Source organism: Podarcis bocagei (assembly GCF_964188305.1).
Source record: "Podarcis bocagei genome assembly, chromosome: 3".
Classification (NCBI taxonomy): domain Eukaryota; kingdom Metazoa; phylum Chordata; class Lepidosauria; order Squamata; family Lacertidae; genus Podarcis; species Podarcis bocagei.
In genome coordinates, this window is record NC_138127.1 from 25,849,421 (window position 1) to 25,863,271 (window position 13,851).

General features: G+C 44.2%; 2 protein-coding genes across 2 annotated transcripts in view; one reads left to right on the forward strand and one right to left on the reverse strand.

The window, feature by feature from the left end:
• Nucleotides 1–2,076: 2,076 nt before the first annotated feature.
• The window catches only part of LOC308583293 (uncharacterized protein), a gene marked incomplete at its 5' end in the record, with an annotated part of 28,934 nt that continues 17,159 nt past the window's right edge, over nt 2,077–13,851 (reverse strand). Inside the window, one exon of the mRNA XM_081187108.1 lies at nt 2,077–2,136. The remainder of the gene's footprint in view (nt 2,137–13,851) is intronic.
• SH3BGRL2 (SH3 domain binding glutamate rich protein like 2) overlaps nt 9,468–13,851 on the forward strand; it is a 29,375-nt gene continuing 24,991 nt past the window's right edge. The window contains exon 1 of the mRNA XM_081187383.1: nt 9,468–9,740. Coding sequence (XP_081043509.1) covers nt 9,696–9,740 — 45 coding nt within the window. The 5' untranslated portion in view covers nt 9,468–9,695. The remainder of the gene's footprint in view (nt 9,741–13,851) is intronic.

Sequence of the window (13,851 nt, forward strand, 5' to 3'; positions counted from 1 at the left end):
TAAAACTTAGGGAAGTGCTGGGTGAGATCCCATGGACAGCAATACTAAAAGGAAAGGGAGTTCATGATGGCTGGGAGTTTGTTAAGAGGGAGATAGTAAAAGCACAACGTCAGGCAATACCAATGAGACGGAAACATGGAAGGTGCCTAAAGAAGCCAGGGTGGCTATCTAAAGAACTTTTAACTGAATTAAGATTAAAAAAGGATGTGTACAAAAAATGGAAAAGGGGGGAAACCACCAAAGAGGAATTCAAACAAATAGCCAGAACGTGTAGACACAAAGTCAGAAAAGCTAAAGCACAGAATGAACTCAGGCTTGCTAGAGAGGTTAAAAGCAACAAAAAAGGCTTTTATGGGTATGTTCATAGCAAAAGGAAGAACAAAGAAACAGTGGGGTCACTCAGAGGAGAAGATGGTGAAATGCAAACAGGGGACACAGAAAGGGCTGAACTCCTCAATGCCTTCTTTGCCTCAGTCTTCTCCGATAAAGAAAACAATGCCCGACCTGAAGAATTTGGAGCAAATGATTCAGCAAAGGAAACACAGCCCAGAATAACTAAGGAGACAGTACAAGAATATTTGGCTAGTTTAGATGTATTCAAGTCTCCAGGGCCAGATGAACTGCATCCAAGAGTATTAAAAGAACTGGCAGATGTGATCTCAGAACCACTGGCAGTCATCTTCGAGAAATCCTGGAGAACAGGCGAAGTCCCGGCAGACTGGAGGAGGGCAAATGTTGTCCCTATTTTCAAAAAGGGGAAAAGAGAGGACCCAAATAATTACCGCCCAGTCAGTCTGACATCAATAGCAGGGAAGATTCTGGAGCAGATAATTAAGCAAACAGTCTGTGAGCACCTAGAAAGGAATGCTGTGATCACCAATAGTCAGCATGGATTTCTGAAAAATAAGTCATGTCAGACTAACCTGATCTCATTTTTTGACAGAATTACAAGCCTGGTAGATGAAGGGAACTCAGTGGATATAGCCTATCTTGATTTCAGCAAGGCATTTGACAAGGTGCCCCATGATATTCTTGTAAAGAAGCTGGTAAAATGCGGTCTTGACTCTGCTACCACTCAGTGGATTTGTAACTGGCTGACTGACCGAACCCAAAGGGTGCTCATCAATGGTTCCTCTTCATCCTGGAGAAGAGTGACTAGTGGGGTGCCACAGGGTTCTGTCTTGGGCCCGGTCTTATTCAACATCTTTATCAATGACTTGGATGATGGACTCAAGGGCATCCTGATCAAATTTGCAGATGACACCAAACTGGGAGGGGTGGCTAACACCCCAGAGGACAGGATCACACTTCAAAACGACCTTGACAGATTAGAGAACTGGGCAAAAACAAACAAAATGAATTTTAACAGGGAGAAATGTAAAGTATTGCACTTGGGCAAAAAAAATGAGAGGCACAAATACAAGATGGGTGACACCTGGCTTGAGAGCAGTACATGTGAAAAGGATCTAGGAGTCTTGGTTGACCACAAACTTGACATGAGCCAACAGTGTGACGCGGCAGCTAAAAGAGCCAATGCAATCCTGGGCTGCATCAATAGGAGTATAGCATCTAGATCAAGGGAAGTAATAGTGCCACTGTATTCTGCTCTGGTCAGACCACACCTGGAGTACTGTGTCCAGTTCTGGGCACCACAATTCAAGAAGGACACTGACAAACTGGAACGTGTCCAGAGGAGGGCAACCAAAATGGTCAAAGGCCTGGAAACGATGCCTTATGAGGAACGGCTAAGGGAGCTGGGCATGTTTAGCCTGGAGAAGAGGAGGTTAAGGGGTGATATGATAGCCATGTTCAAATATATAAAAGGATGTCACATAGAGGAGGGAGAAAGGTTGTTTTCTGCTGCTCCAGAGAAGCGGACACGGAGCAATGGATCCAAACTACAAGAAAGAAGATTCCACCTAAACATTAGGAAGAACTTCCTGACAGTAAGAGCTGTTCGACAGTGGAATTTGCTGCCAAGGAGTGTGGTGGAGTCTCCTACTTTGGAGGTCTTTAAGCAGAGGCTTGACAACCATATGTCAGGAGTGCTCTGATGGTGTTTCCTGCTTGGCAGGGGGTTGGACTCGATGGCCCTTGTGGTCTCTTCCAACTCTATGATTCTATGATTCTATGATTCTATGATTCTTACCCTGCCCTCAGATCAATCATTACACAGATAAAATGTCTGCACATGGCTGCTGAACCTACTTCTCCAAGGTTTTCTGTTAAATTTATCTGTTCTTTTACCACATTTTTGTCCTCACAACAACCCTGTGATGTAGCTGAGGGTGATAGTAATTAGCCCAGGATAGTGAGCTTCATGGCTGAATGGGAATTTCAACCCAATGTCCCCAGAAGTAGTCTGACACTTTAAACCACAAAAGGGGTACAGAGGTCCTTTCCTATCTCTTTCTGACTTGCGCTATATACTTTCTGAACCACCATTTCCTTTCTCCTTAAGTCTAGTGACCATTAAGAATATAATTCTGCACCTAAGTTTGTAGCAATGAGGGGACTCACAGACGTATCCTCCCTGGTTTAAAAGAACAACAGAATCATTGTGAACACCACTGCAGTTGTCTATGAATCCTCTAAGTGGAGCCTTAACACTGACTCAGGCAATGATTATTTAGCTGGGAATTCAACTGCAGGAAAACCTAACATGGTTGTGTATGCCAGTAAAATTCGTATTAGCGATAGAAGCCCATTCTTTCACAATGTGTTTTTTTAAAATCTTCCTCTTTTAGGTGATCGGCTATATTAAGAACCATAATCTTAAGAAAATGTATTTAATTCACTAACTTCATGAGCTAGTTTTACACTTTGAATAAGTATTATGTATTCTATTATTATTATTTAATAAATTTGTATGCTTCCCTTCATTACAGAGCGATTTACAACATAAAAATGCAAAAATGAGAACACAAAATACATAATAAAACAAATAAGGAAGCCAATAACTCCCCACCCCCAACACATTTAAAAAGCCATTAAAATTTTAATCAGACGAAGCTCTGGTTAAAGAGAAACATTTTTCACCTGGTGCCTAAAGATATGTAATGAAGGCACCAGGTGAGGCTCCACAAGTGGGGAGCCATTGCAGAAAAGGCCCGTTCTCGTATGGCCGCCCTCTGGACCTCTTGTGGAGGGGGCACATGAAGAAGGGCCTCAGATGATGATTGCAGGGTCCAGGGCGGTTCCTATGAACGGTCCTTGAGTTCTCTTATTTGAAAAAGCAGTTGTTACCTTTTGGGTGTCATCAAATATATAGTATTATATTTAAATTCTGCAGCAAAATTTCTTATTACACATTTATTTCCAGTTCTCCAGATGTGTTAAAAGTGTCTTCACCTTCAATTTATGCATTCCAAATATCACTTTTTATTTGCACGGGTATTTGCTGATTCCTTGCTACATGTACACACGCCCTCCCAACCTAGCTGTTGTAGAAGCTAGATTTGACACATTTTGAGCCTTCTAACTTGACGACTGCTACTGACTGCTCCTTGATGACTGCTACTGAAGTGGAAAATTCTGTAGATTATTTCCATGGAAGAACATCACATTACTACTGTAGATATTTCTTTGAAGCAAAGAGAGTTTGTTTTCTGGTTTTAAACATTGTTGAAGTAGTTCTTGGATTTTATTTGCTGCAGCTTCATGTTTTTGTTTTGCTGCCTGATGAATGTTCCTAAGTAAATATTTTTAGTATTTTAATTGTTTGAACCTGTGCTAATGTGAAGTTTCTTTGTTTTGGATATGTTGGACAATAATGGCTTTACCTAAAACTGCGCAACTAACAAACTAGCTAAACATGCCGTCTCCCACTCCATAGAAACCTGTAATTATGAACATGCTGCAACCATTAAGACAATGCAACCCTCACATACATATCTACACAGAAGTAAGCCCCATTGAATTCCACTTAACTTCTTCCTAGGTGTGTATGAGACTGCAGTCTAAATCCCAATGCCTTTGCAGAGAATTGGACACTAAGGCCGCTTCCAGACCACCTGTTTTTGTTAAAAGATGTCTTACCTTACCTTCACTATAGGGTCCCAGGGCAGGTTGCAACAACAGAAACAGTTCAGTGTAAAAAAGACCAAGCAACCAAACACAACACTCATCTTGATTTGTCAGTTTCTGGAGGGCGGAGGAAGCAGGTTTGTTGTTTAAAAGTACCAAATCCACTTTTCCAGATTATGTGATTGAATCTTACCCACAAAACAGCAACAGTCTGGATGTACATCCAATATTGTTCCCTCCAGATGTTCAACTACAACTGCCATCATCCCTGATCAATGGCCATGCTTCCCCAGCTAAGGAAGGCACACAACTGGTGTCCTCCTTGTCAAAAGCAGTAGCTCCTAAGGTGCCCCGAATGCATATGCGCATATGCTTCTAGTCTCTAGACCAGGTCTGTGCCCTGCAGAGCAGTTGCAGCAACAGTGGGACCACACACACCATCTTATGTATCTTCATCGGATGGGACATAACAAACTATGTATGCACCCAACCTGAGACTTCTCTTATATGGAAGCCATGGCTGCTCTTTCCTCTTCAAGCCCCTTCTGGTTCTAGGAGACATTGGGGTGGGGGTGGCGGGGATTCGACTGGTCCATTCCTCACATGAACAGTCTTTTCTCCCGCCTCTGACTTGTCCTGCATGCCCACCTTGGTCTCTGACAGCTCTGACCTTTACTTTCTCCACTTGCAGGCAGCACAAACCCCATATACTGCTATCCCCCTCTCTTGCATCATTTGCCTGACTGGCACCCTGTCTCCGTCACACGCTCATCAAGAGCTCCGCCGGTCCCTGACATCAAAACCTGTGTTACACAAGAAGTGTAGTTTTCCTAGCAAAGAATCATACTTGAGAGATAATCCTGGTCTGTTGCGAAGAGCCAGAGTAGAATTATCTGGCAGCTCTGGGGTGGAGTATGTGGACTGTTCAGGATTCGTAAAAAACAAATTTGCTGAGACACTGAGGGAGCCAAGACAGGATATGTTGAGTAAGAGGACAAGTTAGTAGAATATGATAGGTTATGAGTGCAGTCTGGAAAATCAGGAAGGTCCAGAAATTATATTGCATTTAATGCAACAGGGTCAAACTGGAGCAAGCACTGGGTTTGAAGACAAATCATGCAAAATCAACTGCTTCCTGATGGCAAAAAGAAACAAAAAAATGCCTTAAATTGCATGTTTATATAGTTCCCCCTCTTTTAAATTCTGTTATATAATACTAATTACATTGGTTCCTTACAAGTCTTTCTGTATTGCTTTGTATATTAGGAATGGCATCATGCAGTTCTGTCCTGTGTCTGAACTTCTACTTAGCTTGCATTGGACTGCAGAATGAATGGTTGGTGAGTTACATTTCTGACCCAAACATGCAGGCTTCCCTTTGTTCTCTAGCCCTCCTTGCAGCCTGCATGTGGCCTTCTAGGCTCCTTCCAGATGGTATTTGTTGACGGCCTTTAACAGTGGCAATCCATAGGATATCTGTTTCACCCAACATATGTCTATTGATTGTTATGAATACAGCAGGGGACAGAAGGCTCCACAGATGCCCTTCAGCGTTTGACAGAGGTGAACTTTTCTGCTCTACAGACCTTTCCAGTAAGTCACTGATGATGAGTCTGTTGTAGGATTTATTTAGGCAGTTTGGTATTTATTTTGGGGGCGCTACACTGATTCTTTTTTCCCTTTTATTGTGTAATCTGTTTCTAAAGATAGCTCCCCCCCCCCATGCTCATCGCAGTTGGGAAGCCTCTTCTGCCTATGGAGGCTCCTGGCACAACTTAAAGCCCTCATTGGGCACAGGTTTAACTTCTCCTGGCCCTACATAACAGTAACAACCGAACAGGGCTGAAGTGTACTGCTAAAAAAGAAAAAAGGACAAGCTCCTCCAAACTCTAGGTGTTAAGTTGTGGGCGAACATAGCAGATGACACAGTGATTTCTCCAGAGAAGCTCTTTATTGAAGCTGGACAGAACTGAACTGCAAACAGCTCGGCCGGCCTGCTTTTATAGGCAGCCGGCTATCAACATTGTAGCAACAACAACCCAGGGTTTCCCGCCTAAAATAACTGACGTGGACCTGAGTGAAAACTATCTACACTATCCCCCTGCTGGCCCAGGGTGAGAACTTTAGTACATAACACTAGGTCTGGACAATATCTTTATTGGGGCCAACTAAAATTTCACAAAACGGTGGCAAGCTTTCTGAGTTCTCTAGAACTCGTTAATCAGGCAATATGTTACAAAAAGGAGAAGAGGGGAGGGAAAACAAAACAAAAAGTATACAAATTAGGTTGGAGGTTGTAGCCTGTAGGCTTAGTTCCAGGATAGCAGATCACCCCTAAAGTTGCATATGCACTAATACACTGCCCCCCTCCAGTTTGAAATTGTTCATGCTCTTCCTTAACATGCTGGCTTCAGTCTAGATTGATTCTAGATCCTGTTATCCAGAAGAGAGAGAGAGAGAGAGAGAGAGAAGAAGAGTTTGGATTTGATATCCCGCTTTATCACTGCCTGAAGGAGTCTCAAAGCGGCTAACATTCTCCTTTCCCTTCCTCCCCCACAACAAACACTCTGTGAGGTGAGTGGGGCTGAGAGACTTCAAAGAAGTGTGACTAGCCCAAGGTCACCCAGCAGCTGCATGTGGAGGAGTAGAGATGCGAACCCGGTTCACCAGATTACAGGTCTACCGCTCTTAATCACTACACCACACTGGAGAGAAAGAGTGGTGGTTACTTGATATGCATTTAAAACCCCTCTCCTGGACTAGGTTCTCCATGCCGATTCTTCCCTGAATACGCTCCAAGTGAACAAAGAAGGAAGTCTGATTGTGATCTTGGTAAACATCCACCCACAACATCATTGGGCAGGGGTGAATACATTCCCAACATTGCCAGGACTGCCTATATTTGTTTTCATCTGTTTCCAAATAGACACACTGAGGAATAAGGCAGAATCAATCTGCAATGAACTTTTATTATCAGAATGAAACCAGTTTCTCAAAAAGTACGCTTTGGGGCCAAAAAAATATGCAATGGATCAGGCACATCCAACTCCCAAGAGACTGAGATCTACTCCCAGAGTTGTTGAACTTTCCCCCCGGAAGGATTGCAAAGAGTTGCTGAGCCTTTTTAAAGGTATAAAAACATAAATTGCTCACCATGAAACCTGACGCAACAGAGGGACAGAGCAAGAGGGGCAGGGGGTGGAGACAGTCACTCCTCTTTTTTAAAAATACAGTGATTGAGAAGGATCCCATGATCGACCGCAATCTACCAGGATCAACCGGTGATCAGCCGGTTGGACATGTCTGCAATAGGTCTAAATCAGGGGTTCCCAAACCATGGTCCACAGACATTCTGGTAGTTCATGGGAGGTCTGTAAAAATACAATTAAAAATCAACCCACACCTAGAACAGCAATTACAATTGTTACAAGAGGCTGAAAAATAATTGAGTGGTCCACCAAGACCCTCAACAGTTTTCAAGTGGTCTGGGGGGGGGGCGAATTTTGAGGACCACTGTTCTGGATTGTTTATGGGCTACATAGGAAAAACAAATAGTCTCCACTGATTCTCAAATCAACTGATTCTTCTCGGATCAAGAAGTAACGGCTGTGCCCCATTTTTTAAAACATAAAATCTGGCTTGTAACCCAGATCTGTTCTACTCCTTAAAAACAAAAAACACAGCTGTTCCTGGTTAGACAGGCAGCAGAAGTAAAGAGAAACCAGGCAGGCTTTTTATTGGCAAAGCCAGAGGTTAATTTTGTGGGAAATTACAGTCAAACATAGCTAGCAAGTGTAGGGCTAGTTAAAGTATGAAGGGGTTAAGACCACAGAATTGTATTCCTAGACTCAACTTGGTCACGCCCCTCACCTAGAAGGAAGTTAACTTTCCTTCTTTGCTTGTTCTCTTTCACCATGTGACCTCACTGAGGTAGGATGAGCCTGAGTTTGCTCGCTACAGGCTCAGAGCATGTGCTTAGAGCTATTGCACTGTATTTTTTGTATCTCAGGATTTCTGCCTCTGTTGACTTGCTGCTGCCTGGATAAATGCATGAACCCTGACCCTTGGAACTTTGTAAGTATAACATTTTAAAACTTACAAAGGTATGTAGTCTGTTCAGTACTAAGAGGGGTAGAAATGGAGAAGCTCTGCTAACAGACTAAACATAATATTAAAAGGTCTAACAACCTATATTCATCACACTTCATTCTGCTGCATGATTCTATGATTTTAAAACTCTGCTGGGGGCTCTCTCTTGCAGGAGTGTGTGTTTAGCTCTGTGCTTTGATTCTAGGAATCCAGCCAATTCTTGTATTAGATACCCCACATGGGTGAGCTATATAGGTCTTTCCCGCACAAATTTTGCATTTGTGGGGAAAATACATATATTTAATGAATAAAAGATTATTCATTAAATATGTTGCTTGGAAGATATGTTGCTTGGGAGACATATATAGGGTTGCCATATTTCAAACAGTGAGCTTGGGGGAGGGGCAGAAAGGGGACAGAGCAGAGGGAGGAATGCAGTGGCCAATGGAAAATCAACAAACACGATACTACCGCTGTCCAGATTTTCCCAGACATTTTGCCGATTTCTGCCCAGACACTGCTGCCGACTGCAATATTCTGGATATAGGACATGCAAAGGCAGGTGATGGCTGAGTCGTTAAGCAAACAAAGGCAGGGATATGTACCATTACCCATTAGCAGAGACTCTGTACAGCAGAGAGGTGGCCTTCTAGCTGTGTGTTAGCAAAAGTTGTGTTCAGGATTGCAGTTTACCAGATGTTAGGTAGAGAAGAAAAGTTGCAGTCTGTTAAAGGCAGCAGGCTGCAGAGGGGGAGTCAGAGCACAATGTGGGTTGGCAGTTTGAATTGGAGGCTGCAGAAATGGGAGAAACGTTACCTTCTTGGAGTGTAACACTGGAAGCCCCTCCATCATAGGCTCAGGTTGTATATATGGGTAAATAAACCACATACCATAAAGACACCGCAGTCTCTGCCGTGCCTCATCTCCAAAGGTAGCACAAGCCCTGCGCAAGTGCCTTGACCCCTGAATCTCACACAGCTTGGAGACTGCAGTGGCAGGTAACAAGACGGTGTTTGGAAGGCATATATAAATTGCATCTGTGTAAAGGATTGGGAAACAATCTGTCAAAGGGGTCAATTAAAAACGAGGCAAAAGGTAACAATGTGATGATTCTTACATGAAATAGGGTTAGACCTCTCTCCAACCTTTGCTCGCTGGCTTGTCTTGGTTTTAATTGCTAATCTTTTGAGTAATGAAGCGATGACGCAATGACTCAACACAGCTACCTCATAACATTTCACGACTGGGGTGGGGTGGGGAAAGGGCGTTTCCAGGCAGTCACAGGACTCCATTTCCCAGAGATCCCCGCGCACACCTTAACCCCTCCCTGCCGCTCGCTCGCTCGCTTTTATCTCCCGAATCCCGCCGCTAGCAGAAGTCACAACCTGCTTATCTGGGCGCGCTCGGGCTGCGCTTCAGCAGGGCTGTGTGTGGGCGCGCGCGCGGCTGCGGCTGAAGCCCGGGCTGGGCAATTGCGCCCGCCTCACCTTTCCCTCGCTAAGCCGCCGGGGCAAGAGAGAGGGGTCGGCTGGCGGTGCGCCTTCGCCCGGGCAAGAGGCGAATGTAGACAGGGAGAGAAGATGGTGCTCCGAGTGTTCGTCGCTTCCCTCTCGGGCTCCGTGACGGTGAGTGGGGGAGAAGGGGAAAGGGAGGGCGAATGAAGGCAGGCGGGAGCCGCCTTGCGCTGCGCTCTTGAGGGGACTTCCTTGGGGAAAGCCCCGCGGGCGACTGGCGGCTGGTCCCAAGGGGGACGCTGCGTTCCCTCAGCGCCGAACCAGACGCACCAGAACCGCCGCCCTGCAGGTGAACGGAAGGAGGGAGGGGAATCCCCGAGAAAACCGTCTCGTCACCCCAGAGGTGGAGCAGTTCCATTGAATGGAGAGCATTTCGGGTTGCCCTATGGACGCTTCTGCGTCGCTCCCCGCGGAGGGACAGCTCTCTGTTTCACCTCTGGCTGGCCGAGAAGAAGGCGCTTGCTTTGGCTCACCCTGAGCTCTAGCGGCTCCTTTGGCACCCAGCCCTGCAGGACCTCCTGACGTGGTGCCTGGGTTTCTGATAAACGGGGCTTCTTTCCTTCCTACAAAAATAAGGCCAGGGAGACGAATCCTTCCTCCTTCCAACCAACCCATCAAGCACCTCAAAATCAGCACCAGGGTTGCAAACTTGAATAAAATATTGGGGGGGGGGGAAAGAGCAGGTAAGCCCCGTCCCACGTAATCGATCACATGACGCCGTGCACCTATATTATTTGAATGGCAATGCCCATCAACTTGGGGGGGGGTCAGATATTTTATTTTTGGGGGAATTGGCAAAGGGACCTCAGCCCCTAGGAGTTTGCTTCTGTGGTCTGAAGTGTTGTTGTCCCCTTTGGCCCCCAGCCCTGGAGGGGCCCCATGTGGTGGTAGTAGTTGTTGTAGTATGGCGATCTGGGTTTCTGATTTTGGACTTCTGTTTGTGAAAAGGTCAGGGAGACAGTTGGTTTTAAGTAAAAAGGGGGAAGGATTAAAGCACCTCAAAATCAGCACAGGATGATGAATGCTCTACTTGGGATGGGGAGGGGAGATGCACATAAGCTCGCATGGCTTGGGGGGCTGTTGGATCTGCTCAGATTGCTGCACATCTAGACTGTGGTTCTATTCACACGCATTTGGGCGTAAATTGAAACTTGATGCCACAATGCACTACTGGGTAAACATATAATCATCATGTGCAGTAAGGCAAATTTCATTAAGGCATTGTAATAGAAGACATTAAGAGACAGAAGAGGCAAAAAAAATATTTACGTAACTGAACCAAAACGTGTGTGCTGAAATATAATTTATACTGACACATGCTGAACTGTTGAACAAAAACTTGTTTTCTTTCCCGGTACCATAAAATATAGACTAGTGTAAGTCAAAGACGTATGGTAAATATTAACGTCTGAGTCACTGCGATCCTAACAGCTTATCTCCCGCTGTTAGATTTAATTAATAATATTGACACATGATGAACAAATGTGCTGCTTAACCAATAGTAGATGGCTTTAATTAATAAAAAGATTTTTAGGTGACTTAAAAACCTGCCTTTTAACTGGTTAATCAGTTTACATTGAGGTATACCTGTGTTTGCTGGAACTTCAATGGAAGTGTCTTTTGAGTTTGAAATACTGAAGGAAGTGTAGCATGACTTGCAGTGTAATAGGCAAGAGGTGCAGCTTTTAGCTGGAAGGAAAGGCCAAGTTTACTATTCCCACCCCTCATCCATGTTATGGTAACACCCAAAAACGAAGACAGCCTCCTGTAATAGAACAGTGTCACTTGTAACTTACAGATGTCTCAATTTTAAAGTTGTTCCCTGCCATAATTGCCCCACTCCAAATCCTATACATGCGTACTTCATGGACTTGTAGAGTTTGGAAGGCACTACGAGGGTCATCTAGTCCAACCCCCTGTAATGCAGGGATTTTTTGCTCTCCAAGGGGCTCCCATGACCCTGAGATTAAGAGTCTCATGCTCTACCAGTGTCATTTGCCACTAAGACTTTCTCAGTAAATATGCTTATGAACTACTTAAGTTGAATGAACTACTGAGCCAAGCTTTCAGCCCTCGTTCATAGTTCCCTAGCCCATGACCTGTGGGAACCTATTCTGCACACCATCTTAAAATAGTCCTAAATGCTCAAGAAATGCTTTCAGGTTTCTGTGTTAGCAGCAAAAAAAAATTTAAAGTGTCTTGTGGCACCTTAAAGACTAACTGTATAATTCTAACCATGTTTACCTACTAGTAAGTCCTACTGAATTCAGTGAGACTTAACATCAGGTAAGAGAATGCAAGGCTGCAATACTAACTCCAGTCAGGAAAATCCAGTCCCTGGTTGGCTGGGCAGCCACAGGGCATGATGGAGCCGCCGCTTCATCCACAGCCCCATCACTCATGCTAGCAGAGGTGGAAGGCAGGGTAGGTAAATGACCGTGCTATCCTGGAGCTGGCACAGCAGTTGGGCTTCAGGGATCCAGCAGATTCCAGGATAGTACAACCACTCCCTGAAATGCCCCATTTTGAAGCTTTCCACAGACTACAAACGGTGAGGATCTTGCTGGCAGTATTTCTGCTGGCCCATTTGTTGTGCATCTATGCCAGTCAAGTGATGCACCCCAGCCCCAGTGCAAAAGAGGTTTGGGTTGAAGCTTTAGTGTCTAAGTTGCTCATTGTTGGACTTAGGCTCTGGACTGCAATACCTTAAGGACCATCTCTCTCCATATGAACTGGCCCAGGCCCTGAGACCATCATCTGAAGCCTTCCTTTTTGTGCCTTCTCCACAGAAGGTCCAGAGGGTGCAATACGAGAACGGGCCTTTTCTGCAGTAGCTCTTCATTTGTGGAATTCTCTCCCCAGGGAAGTTTGTCTGGTGCCTTCATTTAGGTGCCAGGCAAAAGTTTTCCTCTATAGCCTGGCCTTTGGCATTTAACTACCTGTAGCTTTTTAGAAGTGGGTGGGGTAAGATTTTTTAATGTGTTTCTCTTTCCTTTTAGTTTTAATGTATCTATGTGGGGTTTATTGGTTGCTTGTTTATTTGATTGTAAGTTGTTTTTGGTTCCCCTGAGCAAAAGAAAGCAACTAACAAATTTAATAAATAAGTAAACTTAGCTTGTATATCTTAGTCTGCATTCTTGCAACAGCACCAGTTTGGTATTAGTTTGATAATTTAAAGGTCCTAGGGCCAAGCAAACTATGTCACATTGAAAAATTAAATAAATTGTCACAGTCATGTAGTAGTACTAAAATCAAATCAATATTTCTTCTGGCTTTGTGTTAGTGGTTCAAATGCCCTATATCTTTGCCTTGGTGTAATTGCTTTTTCATATAACCAGAGACAACTGCATATCCATTTCATCTTGTAATCCATTTATCTATTAGGACTGGTAATTCAGATTTCTGTAATTCTGCTAATTCTGGTATCTGAAAAGGTAATCTGATTGTAATTATTGATCCATATATGTTCTTGAGCAGACTTATTGGAGAGCTTCTCTGTAGACCGTGCATTTCTGCTGGAAGACTTTTAGCTGTATAATATCTGTGTTCATTTCATCGGCACAAGGAAAGTGGAACCTCCTAATACAGCTTAGCATGATGCATATGCAGCACTCAGTGGCTAAGTACTAATGGCCAATAACAATTATTTATCCATGTCAGGAGCCTGCTGTGTAAACATAGATTCTTTTCGGCACTTGTACAATGTACAGTCATTGAACACTCATAATAGAAGCCTTCCTCCTATTATTACTGTCAGTTATTAGCAGCTGGCTTATATTGTAGTAATGCAACACCAACATGTTTGGTTTTGTCACATTTTTTTTTTAAAGGGTGCAGATGCTTTCTGTGTACGACAGAGGTGGGGAATCTCTTATAGCCCAGTGGACCAGATTGTTATCTCCTCTACTTCCCACAGGCCAAGTTTGACACTTGATGTCACAATTATGTCAAGTGACCTTTTTTTTTTTTTTTGCTGTAGGAAAACTCCTCAAAATACTCTCTCCCTCTGCGCTTAGAAAATGGCTTTACAGGTGCCTACAAACACACAGTCAGCCAAACCCTGCCCTTACCTGCCCCACATCGGGCATCATAACAAGACAGGTGTGGGCAGGTAGGCATGGCTTGGCTGAACTGGCCTCATGGGCCTATTTAGGCCTGCAGACTGGAGGCCTCCCTGTTACGTATGGCGTAAAAGCTATGGTACTGTAAGAGATAGGTTGCT